Below are 18,764 nucleotides of genomic sequence, written 5' to 3'. Positions count from 1 at the left end.
CTTTTTGTTTTTCTCCGGGGACATGTCAAGACTGCTAACTAATTTTCTAGGAATAGAATTAATTGCACGGGCCAGAGAAAAGTCTCTCAAATCTATTTTCCATATGACGGGGAAAGCTTCTCTGTAAATAGCAGAGGGCTCACTCCTAGAGCTTGGAACAACATCCTTCTGTTGCAAGATCAGAGGACTTTGAGAAGCCTTCAATATAGATAAGTTTCACATATTATCTAGGTTTCCAGGAAAACAAAGCATGGCCCCATATAGTAGCAATCCACACAGTACCAGAATGCGAGGTTTTAAGTCTGGGTGGAAAGGATATTTTTGAAAATCCTGTGTCAAAGGCTACAATGAAGAGTAAATTTCAGCTGGTTTAGAGTATCTTTTCTGACAAATCCATGTTTTTAGGCTTTCCCCATGGCTATACACCATTTTCTGACTGGTAAATTAAAACATGATCTCACTGGACACATCTGGAGGTAATTTGCCCTACCTTCAAATGCCAAATCTTAAGGAACATAAATGCCCAAGTATCTTTGTAAGTAGAGGGAAAGGGAGAACAACATGATAAAACAAATTCTATAAAAGAAACTGAGCAGGTTAAATCAAAATCAGTGCTGGAAATTGGCTCCAGCCAGTCATTGCAAATCAGATTAATCTCTTGTATAGGCATTCAGCATCCTCAGCTCTTCTACCAAGTCTATTCATATAATAACCCGCTTACAGATCCAGATAGAGAAAACATCCCTCTGCCACAGGACTGCTCCACTCTAGAGAGAGCTACTTTTGCAGATCCCCCTGCAATGTGCAGCTAACTGGTTCAGTTCTGGGACTCAACTTACCCCTGAGTCACATCTGAATGAAATTAAGACGCTCCCATAGCCTGACCCAATATACTTCAAGCCACAGAGGTGCCAGTTGGGAAACACCAGGCAAATCACGTTTCTTTCTTTACTGAACTAGAACATCAATAACAAACCAAAGCTCACTACAAAAACTAGAGCCTGACACATTTATTCCTGTGCAATTCATACACCCACCCTATGGACAGCAACAAGCTCTAGTCATGTACCCAACCAAACCTGGACAAATTTCAAGCACAACAGCAAAAATTAGGAGACAGAATTATGGATAAACTTAGAATTAAATTTATGTACACTGAAATGTCTACAGCTGTATTATCACTTTCCCTTTTAGGTTTCTAGCCCACTAAGCCTTTTCAAATGCCCCAGGCAGAGTTTGGCACCAGGCCATAGCCTGATGCATAATGGAAGAACTTCATAGCTCTCTGGGTGCTACCAGTTGCAACACTGGGGTCTCAGTGCTGGAAAACGGAAACAGCAATTCTGTGTATAAAATGATGAAAATGAAATCAACCCATAGGTGCCTCAGACGAGGAAAATGCAGAAAACCAAAACATCGTGAGCAGAACTCCTGCGATCTTCGGAAATCACATGCAAACTTTTTATAGGAAATTTTTATCTTGCTTGTATCCATTGAGACTTGTTCTTTGCATATCTTGCACAACGTTCCTTCTGCTTAAAAAAAAGCAAATGGCTTCTCATTGTCCCTTAAAGGAGCTGTGACTCTCACTCTGGACTGAGCTGCTCAGGGTGGGGGGAGGAAATCTATTTTCCATGAAATACATACCTACAAGAAAAGTGATAAAAGAGTGTGGTTGTAGAAAGCCAAGCCTGTATATTTGCCATGGAAACAGCAGTTATAAGAAACACAGTGATGGGAGGAATATCAGCTATCACTTCAGTCTGATATTTCCAGCATGCGGACATAGCAAACTGTAGGCTGCTCCTCATGCAGCTTGATAGACTCGCCAGTTTTATTACCTTGGTAATTATGGGTCGTTCTGGCTGCTACTTTTGAAAGGTAGGTATCCTTTATGATATTCAGGAAATATAAGGAGTGAAATGGAGAGGAGAAAGCAAGGGTGGAAAGGGCTCTCACCTTAGACTGGACTCCCACCTCATTTTTGTGAGGCCAGCAGCAGCCCTGATGGACATTTCATTTACTCATCTCCTGCTTCTTTACATCCTGGCACAGGCACACAGTATTAGGAAGGAGAGGGACTTCTTTGGACACCCCCTGGAGACAACGCAGTGTAGGCTTTATTCTGGTGTTCTACTTTTTGAGGTTTTTTGTTTCATCCATATCAGGAAAAGCTTGAAAATAAAAGCACCTCCGAGCTCTAAGAAAGCTCAATCGAAGTTGCAAATCCAGATTTTAGCATGGGGTTCCCTTTCCAGAACTGTCACTAATTCTGTAACTGTCATCTCTCTGTTCTTTGCCTCTTATCAGCTTCCTTTCCATATGATGCCCTGTTCCCCTTCAGTCACCTCTCTCTCACTTCATTATTCCCTTGTTTTTGCTACCAAAGCTGTAGTGGAAGCACCCCAATCTCCCTTCTCCTTCCTACTGATGTGAACAAAACCCCAGCCAAACCAAGGAGCCATTTTTGCCAAAGCAGAGACACACATGCTGAATGCAGTCTGTTAGCACTAGACTCTGCAAAACAGACATGATTCACACTCCAGAGGAATTAGCAGCACTTGATGACCTGCCATAATAAGAATGCCAAGGGGTTTGACTGCTTCCAGTGTTCAGGTAAATGCTGCTCTTCCAGCACTGCTGTTCAGGAGGGTTGATCACTCCTTGTGGAGCCACCTTCAGCTGTGAGAAAACAGTCCAGCATGGATATGAATGTGTGCTACCAACAGAGGAAATTTTTACTGCTCTGGTCTTTTGTCACAGCCCTGGCTTCCTTCTAGTTTCCACAGAACATTACTGATTGACATACTAGGGAATGAGGTAGCATGGGAGCTTTTCAGTGCTTATCTCTAGCAGCACCAGTTTGTTTTTCACAGGGTGTTGCTAACGAAGCTTTGTCAGTAGCAGATATGCGTGGGAATTTCACACTATCAGATGGACAAAAATTGCATCCAGGAAGTTTCTGTCCTTCAGAAACGATTACTTAGTCCCCAGCTTGCCACATTCTCCTGAAGGTAAAGCCTTGACTCCTGGGGCTAGCCAAGCTTTTATTAGTGTTGGATTTAAAGGCTATATAAGTAACTGTTGCTTTTCTATGTCTTTTGCTGATTTCTTGGCAGTTGGGAATGGTTTGGTCTCCAGAATAGTGTGAGCATTCCCTAAGCTAAACTGTCTTTTAGCACCACCCCCTAGAGGCTGCTAAAAGAGGCTACAATGCTCACCAAGGATTAGTGTCTCCATCACACTTGGGAGGCAGTACAGGGAAGGAAATGGCCAAGGTTAGAGCACTGCACCAACGAGTTGTTTCTTTTGTTCTAGGAAAATCCTAGCGTTCTTTCGTGTATTTGCATGTCAAAATCATTTCTAGAAAGGAAATGCTAGGAACAGCTCACAGGTTTTTTTAGAAAGTAACCCAGACCATCGCCAGTTCCCACTTACCTGATGTTGACTTTGCCCTAAGGATAGGCTGAAGTTAGAGCAGAGCAGAGAGCAATATCTCCTTCATTGGCTGCCACAGTTCCCACATAAAAGATGTTTTCGATACATAAATGTCTCTGAAGGCTAAAAACTTGCCCACAGGCAAAGGAAAAGAATATATTGGAATACATTTTAAAATCACAGCTATTACATGATACTTCAGCAAAAGTGTACTCAAATAGTGTAGGGTATTTTGTATGCTTAGTTTGATCAAGAGTGATGCTGATGATGGAATATGACTCTCTGCCTTAGCTGGATCCAGATTGCAGCTGAGTCATCAAAACCACTAAGAATTCATGCTGTAAGCATGCAAACTTCACATGCTGACCTTTAATCAGAAAATTCCTCTGCTGCTATGTCCTTTCTACAGAAAGTAATGATTTTTCCTGTTACTGCTGTTCTAAGCAAAGTAAGATTCAAAGGAGTCATTTTTTGAGAGGGACATGGTGGTCTGTATTATGCAATCAAAAGTAATCTAAAGAAATCTTACTGATTTGTTGAATCTTATTTTAGATGTAAAATTTGAACTTCGTGGACTGACTTTTATGGAGAAATATTCTTGTCTAAGTACGCAATGGTTATAACCAGTAAAATGTAGCCACTTCGAGCATGATGTGGCTTATATTGTGTGCTTTTAATTCATGCTAACCAGCTGTATACATTGGATACAAGTTGTTAACTTAAAAAAAAAAGGGGGGGAATTCAGCATTGCTCAGATGCCTTCAATATGCTTTTGGAGCTTACAGGGGAAACATGACAAGAACAAGATACTTCCTCTTCTGATATAGAGGGGTATTAGAGCTCTTCGTATAACTTGATGAGAATTTCCTGCATCGTTGCAGAGTGACTACAGAAGTGACTTCTTCTTCCTGATCCTCATGTGCCTATTTTCATGTCTTTAGTGCTGCCCTATCCCATCTGTATATGAGAGAAGAAAGCAAAGTGGCTTTTTCACTGGACCAGCTCAGCTGGTACCAAGAGGCGCTGCAAGCAATGTGAAAAATTATCTCAAATACAAATGTGTTTTAACTGGGGCAAGGGAAAGCCAAATTCTCCCAGCAGTAGGCATGCCAGTGGAATAAAGTGCTATTCAATAACAGCTTTCTCACATAGAAACTCTCATTTTTTACCATATCACTTGTGACACTAGGTGCTAAGCAGGCATACAGCCCATGGTCTGAGCAGCGTTTTACAGCTGTTATTGTAGCTGCCAGCATAGGTAGAGAAGATGATCTGGCTGTGCAGTCCTTGGCCTGGATAGTTCTGGAGTGCCTAACCCCTGTGCATTTGGACTACTCTGACTAAGACTGGGGATAGCTTTACTACCGGTAAACCCCAAAGAGTGAGGATGATAGCTGTGAGACAGACCGTGGCTGTGTAGCAGAGGTGGGCTTGTGGAAGTTATTAAATAATCTGGAGAATCAACAGTAGCTCTGCCAAAGTGGCTGTGCAGTCTGATAACTGCAGAAGAGAGCAAACCTGATGCTCCCTCTACAGTGCTTGGGAGAGTTGAAAGTCCCTGAAAATGGTTCAAGTTATTCAATGAGATGAGCAGGGATTTGTCTGAAGTCACAGTATTGAGTGTGTGCCATTGGCAGATGTTAAATACAAAAGTGTTTCTAAAATCCCAGCCTTTGGTCAGCTTACTCAGGCTTCAGTAAAGTACTTGCCTTATCTGGAAAGCCACAGCTGTGACCCTGAAAATAAATACTGTTCTTTCTTCCACAGTACCAAACAGGAGTAACACTTCTGTGAGCAGAAGGGTGCTGTTCTTTTATGTAATGTAGCCGGGTGATTTAAATGCCCCCCAGGAGCGCAGTTGCATCTTCAGACTCCATTTCTACCCCCCAGGAAACCGCTCCTTTTACCATCCTGTGCTCTCATGGGAGATGAGAGACTCTCCATCCCTCCTGATGAATGTGCCAATATATATAAAAGTTAAGACTCGTTGGGTGAAAGAATATGTGTACAACAGCAAGCATGAGTGTAGACTCCAGGATGGGCACTTAATATAGACTGGCAACTTGAGATCCAGCTGCTGCTCCAAGGTCAACTTTTAAATTTTACAATAAAAGCCCATGAGGCCAGCCCAACATGCAGGGATTTCAGTAACACTGATACACAACTAATACAAAAAATGCGGCACCTATAGATTTATGCGTAAGGGAGCAAACAGCATGTTGAGTGGGAGTTTTCAGGATAATTTTGAACCTATTTCTACCTAAGTTTCACCAAATGCATCCAAGTGTTTATCTTTTCCTAGGTTCAATTTGCACTGAGATGAGCGGCGCTTGGATTTGAACTAATGCTGAAATACGATCTATAATGAGCTTGGGATTCAGATCCAGCATGCAGCAATCTGAAAATGGATGTCCTGAGTTTCTTACAGTCCCGAGATTGTTTTGCTAAATAAAACCAGCTTCAAACAATTTTATCTTTTAATCAACAGCCCAGACATGTACTAATAAAATCATAGTAACAATAAATTTTCATTTTGGAGTATTCCGACAGGGAAATAAACACTGTTGTAATGAAATCTACCAACCACCAAAAGCCAGACTCTTCTACACTGTTATTCTCTCCACTGGTGGAAATCTGCAGTTGCTTCCCTGACTTTAGAGGCAGAATTAACACTTGCAGTGGAGTAACTCAAAGCAGAATCCAAGCTTTGTTTGTTATTAGGCACTCTGACTGTATAAATAAACACAGTATGCAGCTGCTGTGATTTTTCTTTTTTAAAGCCAGCTTGCATTCAATTTGCAAATATGGTCAATACTAATTTACCCCTCATTTTGTCTTGGGATTTCTAAAAATATGGGATGACAAATGCTAACTCAGGTAATGGTATTATTTCAAAATCTCAAATATAGAGCTCAAAAAGAGAAGCGCTCACATGAAATAGCTTATGTTAGCCTTCAAATGAGATTGTTCATCAGACTGTCTCCTGTGCCCTACAATCAAAGAGCATTTGCAGATTTTCACTATGAATAAGAAAAAGAGAGGGGAAATAAAGTCTCCAAAGGGGACCACAACTGCATTTCTTTTCTAACATGTTGTATCACAAAATTGCATCTGTTTTACTTGCACAGTAGAAGCCTACACTTTTCTGAGACAATAAAACAGAAAAATAAAATCATAGCAAATGGAAAACCCAACCCTTTAGCACACCTAAAAGGCCAGACTGTCACATGGAAACCAAAAGCAAGGCACTGTTATCCAAATCTTTCAAAGCAGGAACAGCCATCACAGAGGTTTACCTGACTGCAATAAGAGCTAGTGGTTTATCCTCCATGGTGGTTTGTTTTGGGTTTTTTTTTTTTGAAAGTTATCTTCTGAAAAGAATTGGAAGTCATTTACCAGCTTTTCCATGGTGTCACTGTTAATCATCAAACTTCCATGGAATGGGGATTTTGCTTCTGTTTTTGAGAAAAGGTGATCCTCAAATAATATGAAGCATGCCCAGGAGATGCTGTTCCGTTTCCAGGTGTTAAGGTTGCTTTCATAGATGCATTGTCCATAGTCCTTAGTGCAGCAGTTGGTTGGTGGTTAGGGGTTTTTTGAACAGGTTGACAATACCCTCTCAGATCTATTTGGTTTCTGAAAGGTCTATTCTGTTACTGCTTTGTCCCTAATTTAAAATTTCATGTTACAGTCCTCTACGCAATTTCTTCAGCAATTACCTTTTCACTTTCTTTTTCTTCAACAAGAAACTAACTCTCCTTAGTCTGAGAGAGCTGGAGAATGGCAGTAGAGGAGGAAAGATTCCTTCTCCTCTTCCCTGACTGCAATATTCAACCTTGCAGCTACTAAGCATAATTTCATAGAGTAATATAGATTGAAAAGGACATCCAAAGGTCATCTGGTCCAAAACCCAACTCAAAGCAGGGCTTAGATCACGTTGCTCAGGGTCTTGTCTCATTGAGTTTTGAATATCTCCAGGCACAGAGATCCCACAATCTCTCTGGGTAACCTGCTCCAGTACTCTTCCACCCTTCTGGTGTAAAAAATGATCTTTACTCTTTATACTGAATATCCATCTCCCCAGATCTTTTCTGCATGTAAAGTTACCAATATTATGTTTAGGCTGCAATTAATATTGTTTTAGAATAATAATAATTCTAATTAATTAATTGTAAAAGTATGCATAAAAGGGAAGGAATGGACTCAGTGATTCAGGATATCCCTTTCAGTCTTGTCTACGGGTGGGATTCAGCTAGTAGATTTAGAGATATGCATTTAGAGGTTCATAAATATGTATCTGCATGTGAACTAGGTGTCTAAACTCCAATTACAGTCAATGGGGATCTAGGATGGGATTCAGTTGCCCCTATGTAAGCTTCTAACACCATTTGAAATGCCCTCAAGTATCCTGCCCCAGAAGGGCACGTCTCCCATAGATAATATGCCACCTCTGCCAGGCCCACGTAGGTGTTTCTCATGCCCTAGAGAATCTGAAGTTACACCAGACACCTGTGGGCAATGCTACAGAAATAGTTCATAGACATCGTTGTATGAACTATAGAAATAGGATGCGGCATAAATGGCCAATGACCTACAGGTAAATGATTACATTCGAAGGCTTGTGGTACAATGATGAATACAGTGTGAACCTCTTCCTTATCATCTCCCCACTTTTGGCAGCAGTGTGCTTAAACATTCAAACAAAAAGAGAAGACACAGCAAACTTTCAGCTTTATGTAGCACACCACTTTTGCCAACTCTTTTTTCAATAACAAGGTCACAAGTACGAACCATCCAAAGGGCATGTGACAAGTCATTTCTGTTCTCTGTACACGTACATGTGAAAGGAAAATTACCTAATAATTTCATTTTTTATCCCTTAGGATTACTTCACAGTACATATTTTTCCACATTTCTATTGTGCCATTAATCTTTATCCTGTGCCTTCTGCAGAAACTTTTTTCCTCCCACAAAGGCTGCCAGGCTCCCGCTCTCCAAGGGGTCACAGGTTGCAGAGGAATCCACAGAAACAGGAAACCAGGCTTCCTCAGTCAGTTTTGAAACACCGAAACCTGTTTCCTTTCTACAAAAATAAAGCCTGTCAGGGCATCCTCTGGGTAGGCTCACTGTATGACCAGCAGCTCAGGAGGAAGGAGAAGCTACAGGATTTCTTGCTTGGGAAATAAATGTGAGATAACTTGTAGCATTTACAAACCAGCAGAATGAAGGAGATAATCTTCTTGCTGCTCCTATTGCATTTACAGAGTGGCAGCATTGGATTTAATACTCCAGGAAAGCTCTGGACCACAAGCCAGGGTGGTGAAACCCGGACAAGTCACTCAGACTTGACTCCATCTCCTACCACAGTTGTGGGGTCACCCCATTCTGAGATCCAAGCTGTCGAAGGGAGTGCTTCACAGGGACCTCCTTTTGCATCTTCAGGCAAGACTCTGGGAATAAAAGCAGTGAAGAAAACCTCCAATCCTACAACTTCTACCCTTGCAAGCCAGTCAAATGGACACAGTGGTGGTGACTCTGACAAAGATAAGATGGGAAGCTCATCTAGCAGCAAAGGGACATCTCTACAGAGCAATGCTGGAGAGGTCCCGCTCCAGCAAGAGATCACTGCAAGCCAGGACACAGCTACAGGGAACAGATCTCTCAAGCAGTCATCCCACAGCACTGGTATCACCAGCACCCAGCAGGATGCCAACTCCAAAGCATCCGGCTTTGAAACTACCAGGGGAAAGTAAGGAAAGTTACCTATTTTTTTCTTGTCTCCTATGTACTGCTTAGGAATGGTTATTTTCCTGTTCCCAGTGAAATAATTGGCAAAAGTTCTAGTAATTTCAGTAAAATTGTTTTCTGAGCTTAAAGAAGACCATCTAAAACAAACAAGGGACCAAACCTGCAGTATTTACCCAGTCAAAACCATACATTTGTAACAGAGTAAATGCTGCAATATTTTATTCCTCAGGGTAGTTACCTCAAAACCAACAGGAAGGTGGTTATCACATATGGGTAGGAAAGGACTGCAATAGATGCCTCCTGGTTTTATACACAGTAAACTTTTGTTGTTTGTTTTCTTCCTTTTCTTAGGGGTAAAAGAAATCGCAAATGCACCTTTTCATTTGGAATCTATTAAAAATGATTGTATTTGTAAACTTCTCCACTAAATTGAAAATACAAGCAATTAAGTGTACAAAATGCATCGATGTCTGACAATTTGAAACACCTTATTCTGTGATAAAAACTTATGGAAAGTGGCATTGCAGGTGAATGTGCATTCAGAACTGCATAACTTAATACATAATAGCTATGCATAACAGAGTATATCAAATTGTACTGTCTAGTTTTATAGCTCTGGAACACTCAATTATTTTCTTTGTACCCCAAAGTCTTCAATTCTCAATGGGGATGTTAATACTGACTTTGGAGATGTTGCAAGGTTCTCTTAATTGCTGATATAAATTCAGATACTGATAGAAAATGGAAGACAGAAAGGATTGGTTGTTTTCCATAGTATTTATGGAGAGTGGGCTTTCAGAATATAGATTTCTTCTTTTGATAGTACTTGCCCAAATGTTAGCATCCAAAAGGAGGAAAAACTCTTGCTCCTTCAACTCAAAAGCTAACGTTCCTTCAACTCAAAAAGATTCCCATTGACCTGAGCATGTTTTGGATTGTGCATAAGTGAAATAATGCACAAAGACCCAAAGGAAAGGAGTCCTTTGCCTCCACTTGGAAGAGGTACCCCAGGAGCTGTGCTTCCCAGATAGCTTTCCTAGCATACTCCTTCAGCTGTGAATGTCATCCGTTACACCACCTTACTATGCTGTTTGGCACAGTGTCTGAGTTAACCTGAGTTAAATGGGTTCTCTTTACACGTGAGAGCTGATAACTGCATCTCCATTAAAACAGGTCTTGATATATGCTAACCTTAGAGTCTTTAGCTTTCTCAGCTTTTTTCAAGAATAGTATTCCAGTGAAATTAATCTTCAGAAAAACTCTGTGAATTGGCAGGTATTATTTCTACCTTTTACATAAGATATAAATATCGAAAGCAAAAAATCAGTCTCCGGTGAACAAGGTCTCATATTTCATTTATCATAATGGGATGTGATTGCAACTGCAGAGAGGCAAAATAAGCAAATCTTGTATTGGCTAGCACTTTATTTCACAAGTGGTCGAGGAGCAACCTGCTGTGCAACACACATAAAGGTCTTTTTTTTTTTTTTTGAGTCCGTTGAGCAAGTTAGCAATTAAGCTAGGATTGCATATCATCAAAGTCACAGGAATGTGTAGCAGCATGAAACCTCAATATAAAACAGAATGCGGAATCCCCACTCTCTTTCTCAAACTGCTGGGCTACATAGCTTCTCCCTAGCAAATGTCTACAGTACTAGGTGTGGCTCAATCCTTTTCACATTAAGATTCTTGTGTTACAAGCCTTGTCCTCCTACCGCGTACAAGTGTTTTTACAATCAGCTAAGGTGTTTTGAGCTTTTCTTCTGGTTTTGCCACTGACCTGGACTGTGACTTAAGTAAGTCACTTCACTATTCTGTCTCCCTTTCCCTATGAATTCAACCTGGATGAATAATAAAGTCACTCGTGACTCTTTTTTTTTCAGTAAAGTCATGAAAATATGCCAAGTCTAGTGTGCTCAATGTTGCCGATCACTGCTGTGAAACACCTGGAAGCTACTGCTGAGAAACTATGCATAAGAACGCAAGCATTTTTATTTATTATGTGCAGGTGTTATCCATTTCTAGCATATGTTTTCTTTTTTAAAAAAATTTTGCATCTTTATTGCAAATAAAGTGAAAGAGATGTTGTAAATCTTCCAATAAAGACATACAGCTTTCTTCGAGCTTTACTCATTTAACACCTGAGCACAGCATGAATGAGTCAATAGCAGATTTCACAGTTGTAAAGTGTACTACCTCTGAGGAAATTTGGAAGCACAGTTTGCTTTTTGGTTTTACTTTGAATTAAAGCAACTCTTCAGTTATAGTCTGTATTCCAACCGGAATTTTTGAGTGACCTTGTAGGAACTGCATGACTCTAATTCTTTATGGCAACCCATTGTGCTAACATATGTGCAGAGATACTGATGTTAAGAGGCTCCACAGAGGAGGAACAATAGAGAGAGGTCAGTGAGACAAGAGGAAGGAAAACAAAACAAGAATGAGCATTTGTTTTTTAATATTTTTATAATTAAAAAAATAGCGATACATATACTTTGTTGAGGAGTCTCCAGGGCTGTCACATTACCCACAAGGTAGAATATGCGCCCCTTGTACAAGCTTAATTACCCAAATACCCCTTTCTGAAGGAGGTCATGTGCCTAACTGGCTTAATTACAAAGAGAATTCCCTCGCTATCTCTACCCTAGGTTATCTGAAGACAATATTATGTACACATATCACATGCATACTAGAACTAGATTAGAAAAAAGTTCTTCTCGTTCATTCTGTTTTTGCAAAATTCCCATTAAAATGTCAGAGGAGCATGATTTGGAAATATTTGATGGATTTTCAAAGTCTGCACCTGAAGAATATTTCTGACAACCACCAAGCGTGGCAGGCAGGACACAGCCGGATATAGCAGCTAGCATCACCCCAGAGCTCAAATCGCCAGGCGCAGCCGTGGTGCTGCTGCAGTGCCAAGATCAAGCTGGGAAGGCAAATCAGTGAGTCAGGATCAGACCTGGTGATGGTGACCAGGGTAAGACACAGCCCAGTGATCACTGGGTGAGTCCACAGTGATGGGGCAAGGTCAAAGTTAGGCCAGGATGTCAGCTTGCAGGTCAGGACTGCCACAGGCGCAGTCTAGCCCTGGGCTGAACTTTACTGCGGCTTCTGAGCCCACAGGCAGTGGAGACCCCAGGTCAAGCTGGTCAGGGTGAATAAGACCCACAAATGCCATCAGGGTTCTGACAAGTTTCCATTTCATTTTCTTGAAGGAAATGTGCTATTAGAACTGTCAGAATAATTTTTTTTTTTTCCTACTGAAACAGAACCGTATTTGCCAAAGACCATGACTTTATTTTAAAAACTCATCTCAGGTTGACTTTCCAGGTTCCGGCAGAACTTCTGAGGGCAGAGACGTATGGCAACAGGCAGTCACTTGATGAGGAGTACAGTCAATAGGGCTAAAGGTTCCAGATTCAAGATTCTGCTGTTAATAAGGCAAAGCTTGGGTTTGAGCCCCTCTATATCACACCCCGATGTGGTATTTTAAGTGCTAAATATTGGGCATATCCTTATCTCTAAAACAACTAAACTCTTCCTTATTCTTCACTGGAATGAAAATGCAGTAACATCCTGTTCTCTTGCAGTGAAGTGGAACAATTTTATAGTTAACCTTAGAATAGGTACAGGAGGACATAATTTATAGATTCTGTAGCTACCTGCTTCTCACACCATTTCAGAAGAGTGGTTTCTCTGGTGAGGTATCCCCCATTCTGGGAGGACCTGCATCCAAGCTTTCAGAAGGATAAGGAAACTTCACAGGAAGCACATCTGGAATAGCCTGAGCTGAAGGAAAATTCCTTTCTTCACTCCTTGTATGAATTTGACTTAAGCTCCGAAATGTAAGGCTTATGTCTCTACGAAAAAATATGCATCTTTTTATTATGTCTACCTATCCTCAAATTTTCATGCTGTCCATATCAATGAATAAAGAAATGCTGGAAAACTAGAGCTGTGCTTCAGCAGCAGACCAAAGTTCAGTGACATTAAATGTGAGCACCAATTTGGTGTCAAAAAAGAAAATTGATGATATATTATTTTCGATTGAGTTCATGTGAGATACATCTTTTTTAGCCCATGGAGAGAATTGCAGTATTTCACTGTATAAAGCAGCTTAAATAACAGTGGTGCTATGGAGCAAGTCTGAGGCTGAGTCCTAAGACTAGCACACTCATCCTTCCATTCCAAACCCAATTTTGTTAATTACTATTCAAGGCAGCTCCTGAATACATGGGACATTCATTCAGGCTGTAAATTAACCACACTATCTCCACATTGTTGGATGGCTCTACATTACTCTTTTCTCTTAGTATGTGTATATTACACATTTTCCAATTATCACGAATCCACTGCGGGTCTTCATAGACTTCCCCTGCCATTACCTTGGGTAGGGGTGAGGTGACAGTGTTTTATTACTAACCACAGAAGTGTTTAATAAAGTCAGTACCAGGGACAGATTTGCTTAGCTGTCACATGTGGTAGGAGTGCTGAAATATTTCATTCTTATGACCAGACCTCTGCATTTCTCCCCAGAAAGTGCTTTTGCCTGTATCAGCTTGGTAGAATTTCTAGTGTACTGACAAATTAAAATGAATGGTTAAGCTCAGCAGACGGTTCAAATACACAAGACGTAGAAACCTGATTTAACTGCCTAGTTAGTGCAAGGTTCACAGTCTCTTTTGATCATGTCACTTTTTAATGGAGCAGAGAGAACAATTCTTGAATCGATTTCTTAAGATTTTGCATCAGTGTGCATTTACAATAAATAAAGTCACGCATGGCTTAGGTTTCTACCTCACTAGGTATATTCACTATGACCTGGAATGAGGAACCTCTTACACTGGTACTTAGGTTGCCTTGGTGGCTAAGTGTCAGAGGATGTTTGACAAGCAGTGCTTGCTTTGCCCTCACAATGTTGTATTCCAGCCATGCAGAAGACCTTTGCAATGAGCCCCTCTTCTGCAGCAGCGTCTTGAATGTACTTCTGACGCTTGGCTGTAAGCCCACAGTCTAATTTTCCTACGCATGCCGAATGCAGTGTTACTCCCATTGCAGTCCTAAAGACCGAAGCAAATCGTTCACCCAAGTGCTGGAATCCACTACTTTATTGCTATTTCAACCACAGAATAAATGGGGCAAAGGCCATAATTATGCAGTTCCATAATGAAGCCTGTGGCATGGTACCAAGAAAATGTAACTGTCCAAAGAGAATTTTAACACAAGTATTTAGAGATTAGTGCTGCCTTCTGCTGAGCACAGAAGTAAAACAGATGACTGAGACTGCTGGTGTGAAGTAGCAAAACACCTTACTGCATCGTGCAGATTAGGTACTACTGCACACTGTACAGCAGTACTGGTATAGGCCGAGAGCTGCACAAGGTCCATGCGCTTCATAGACTTTTTGTTTATATCAGTGCTATTATACCCCATGCATTGAGGAAATCTTTTCCACTGCTGATGTCCCATGCACAGAATGAATTACAGGGTCTGTTTGCTCCGTTGTGGTGGTCACCTTTCAAGCACTTCCAGTACCTGGGTGGGAAGGAGCCATTGCGGGACATGGTTTACCCAGCTTGCACTACCTCCCAGACACCCTGTAGGATGTTTTGTCTTTCAGGGAGAGAAGAAATGGTAAACACATGTCCATACCATTCTGAACTGTAGGTGATAAAATAGTTTCGGAAAACTAGACAAAAATTCAGGAAATAACAAAATCCAAAGTTCTGGTTTTCTGAGACAGCCTTGCAGCAATGATGGCAAGGCAGAGATATGACAGACTGTTTTCAGTAGCACAGGAAACATAGCACTGGGGAAAAAAAATCACATCTCCACCCAGGTTGCTTTTGAGACGCTCACAAGGTACTTATAAAAGACAAAAAGCCCCGGCAACTTTTTGTCTTAGCCTCCTCAGAGTCTGGTTATTTAGTTTTTCTGCGATCAGATCCAGATAAGGCGCTACTATACAGATGACTTCTGAAATTTTTTAATGAATATAATAAAGGTTTCCACTCATCTCATTACACTAACTACTGCATTAATGCTCACGCTTATCTTCACTCTTGCTCTTTGTTTCATCTGCCATGGGAACAGCGAGGATTAGGAACAGACTGTTTTCCATCCCTGCTAACATCTCTTCACCCCACTGCATAGATTAGTAGGACTGTAACAAACTGGACACAGTGTTGGGATTTACCTCCCAGCCACAGCAAACATTCGACTCTGCAGCATTTCATTTAAGGTACACCAGAAACGTCTGCTCAAGTCTGCACAGAAAATATGCATTCTTACAAATCTGAATACAATTAACATTTTAGAAAACTGACACTAATTCCTAGACTAGATGGGGCAAGGAAAAGAACAGCAGCAAGGTGTTCCCATATGTTTTCCAAAGGCATTATCTGTGTTGCCAGTTAGAGAATGCAAGTGTTTCAAAACACAATTTTTCTGCCAAATCCATAAGCATCTATTCTGTATTACACTCCTGGTAAGTAACACCATAGGTCATGTGGAAAAGCCTGGGAAAAAAATCACCTTGAATTTCATGGACTTTGGCTCAGATTCTTTTTGTTCAAGAGCCCCCTAAGAAATCAATCAGTGACAGCATAAAGATACAGCTCTGCATGAGTAAGTGGCAAATCAGGTACAAAGCAACTGGCAAGGCATTTAACCATCTAATGAAGCTAAATAAGAAAAGAGAAGCTGTCCAAACCAACATTATAAATGGATTAAAGAACAACATTCACCCCCGGAATTGGGATGGATCTTCTTTTTTAACATTTTCATTTTGTCACCTATAAAGGTTTGGGTTTTTTTGTCAGTATTTCTCAAAGCGGAGAAGCCATTACTGACATACGGCAATCTCCTTTTCTGTAGATTAGAAAAGGACTAACAAACCAGTTAAAACCAGTACCACTAAAGGTCATCTGAGAAGCAGCGACAGTAAACTAGACCAGAACTAGCTTAATGAATTTTGTACTCAATTAGATGATGGAAAATAAATTTATATTCCAGAGGGAAAAACGCAGAATTAAGACCCTTCTAAAGAGCAGTTTGGGTTTTCGAATGTGTTTTACTGGATGATTCTCGAAGCAGATTCATGGATATCTCTCAAAAGTCTAAATTCTATCTTTGGGAAAGTTTGATTATTTTGAAGGGCTCTGAACACAGAGAGGGAGATAAGGTCTAAAAGAGCTGATCTGGTTCACAACAAGACAACTTTTTAAATGCTAAAATAGATCAGCAAAGCACTAGATAAGTGGAAATTGTGAATTAATTTTTGCAGCACACACAATTGGTCACAACAGTAAATAAAAACTTAGATGAGACAGAGGCTATTCACAGTCCAAGGCTTCAGCACTGTACATACAAGAAAAGGAAATGAATGGTGAGAGTAGAATTTGTGTTTTGTAATAGGCAGGACAAAATGTCAGGACCCTGAATCCTGAAAAAAACCATTAAATAAATGGTATGACTCCCCCCACCTGATACTTCGGTGTCAACAAGTCAGCTGTTTCTCAGGCTTAAAAACCTATCCTATGACATATTTTACCAGCACATATTATATTATATTGCATATCAAATGCACTTTTCAGAGGCTGTCCAGGTTTTCCTTTCCAATCAGCATGTAAAAAAGATTTCTGAATTTGATTTGTTTGTGGTCAGTCCCTAGTGAGTACTGAATTTTTGTTGCAGCTGCGATTACTAGATTCATACATTTCAGAACAAAGAAAACTGAGCAGTGAACCTAAAAATATTAAACAATTTTTATTCAGGTTTATAATTTCTGTTTGAACTAGATCTTATAATTTCAAAAGATGTCTGATGTTCATATAAAGGCACAGAATTTATCACTAGTATCAAAAAGGTGAGAGGTCTCTGTAGTCCCCTAGTGGTGTTCAAAGGAAGTTGCCAAAACCAAAACTTGGTCTCCGATGCAATAGCAAAAAAACCCTGTCAGGGTTCTTTCTATCCCTATAATCTGAGTGTTTTCATTATGTCAGCCAACATTCTCTCTCCTCAACCAAACTTGGCAGGATGTTTAAAGCAAACTGAAAATATATCACAGCAACATACTTTTATACAACCTAAATTTAGGGTCTGTACTCTGATCCTTGTATAAAAGTCTTTCAGACTGGGAAAGATCCTAGCTTAAAAAAGAAACAGAAAAAATGGATTTCTTCCACACCATGTCATTATATGTTTTTATATATGAATGCACTTAACCTACTGTATTCAGAAGAACAATCAGATCACCCAAAGGAGATAGATATACAAGCAAAGATCACAGGTTCACAGGGCCATAGGATCATTCAGGTTGGAAGGGACCTGGGGAGGTCTCGTCTGACCTCCTGCTTACAGCAGGGCCAGGTGTGAGATCAGACCAGGTTGCTCAGGGCTTGATGCAGTTGGGTACTGAGCTCCATGCTCTGGGCTGGTGACTGCACAACGTCTCTGGACCCGCTCCAGTGCCTTGGTGTCCTCATGGGGAACAAGTTTCTCATACCCAGTGTGACCCTCTCGTTTCAATTTGGACATGTTGTCTCTTGTCCTCCTGCCATGTACTGCTGGGAAGAGCCTAGATCCAGCTTCTAAACACCCTCCCTGTAGGGGGTGGGGGGGCTGCTGTTAGGTACCCTCAAAGGCCTCCCTTCCCCAGCCTGAACAAGCCCCACCGCCTCAGCCTCTCCTCCCAAGGCACCTAGCGGCTACAGATGCTTGTAGCATCTTTCTACATCCCCTTTGCCGAGGTGTACAGGACAATATAAAATGAAAACAGGTGTAGAACTGAGATTAGTATTTCATAAACTATTTTGTGAAATACCAATAAACTGCATACAATCTGAATTGTATGATGCACAACCACCAAGCTGTGCACGGACTTTAACAATGGCTCCAGCTCTGGGTCCTTTTGTATTCCTTCAGCAACACAATAATCTCATTTTCATGATTCAGTGATGTTCAGCTGTGCTGATTCAATAGCATTTCTATTAAAAGCCAGGTAATCTAATTTACTCACAGATAAAAATAACTCATTTTCAGATATAATATGAAAGGGGCAGAACAAAATCTATACCCTTTGTGGCACGGCTGCCACCCGTGTTCCTGTTGTGTGGCTTTAGGATCACTTACAAGGATCTGTGCTTACAAGCAAATGGAAGTGATCACATACAGATACACCTGATACCCTGTAGCTGGCAGTTTTTGTGAAGGTTTGTTTTGGTTTTTTTTCTTGGCAGTGTACCCAAAGAACAGTTTACAGTGGAAATGTGCTGTGGAAGGGCAGTCTCATAAACTTCCACTCACCCTCACACCCGAAGGAAATTATAATTTTGCGATGTTAGCGTAAATTGTGCTTCGCTTTTCAGCAACATCGGGTATCACAGCATCAAGGGGACTGGTTCGAAGCCTGCTGAAGTTAAATGGAAACATTTCCATTGACTGCGAATTTATTCAGAACAATCCTGTCATAGAGCAGATAATTTTACCAGCAAGCAGTCACAGCACTCCTTCTCTGGAGATAAATTTATTTTCTTCTTTTGCTGCCCTCCTTCCTGCAGGCCCTCTGCTCTCCC

The 18,764-nt window shown here is 40.8% G+C and overlaps 1 protein-coding gene across 1 annotated transcript in view; it reads left to right on the top strand.

Annotated features, from left to right (window-relative positions):
- Positions 1 to 8,572: 8,572 nt before the first annotated feature.
- Positions 8,573 to 18,764, top strand: part of MMRN1 (multimerin 1) — a 45,849-nt gene continuing 35,657 nt past the window's right edge. The window contains exon 1 of the mRNA XM_009329762.1: positions 8,573 to 9,187. Within this exon, the coding sequence (XP_009328037.1) occupies positions 8,661 to 9,187 (527 nt within the window). The 5' untranslated portion in view covers positions 8,573 to 8,660. The remainder of the gene's footprint in view (positions 9,188 to 18,764) is intronic.

The sequence above is a fragment of the Pygoscelis adeliae genome, unplaced genomic scaffold, assembly GCF_000699105.1.
Source record: "Pygoscelis adeliae isolate BGI_AS28 unplaced genomic scaffold, ASM69910v1 Scaffold67, whole genome shotgun sequence".
Lineage (NCBI taxonomy): Eukaryota > Metazoa > Chordata > Aves > Sphenisciformes > Spheniscidae > Pygoscelis > Pygoscelis adeliae.
This window is presented reverse-complemented; position numbering and strand designations above follow the sequence as displayed.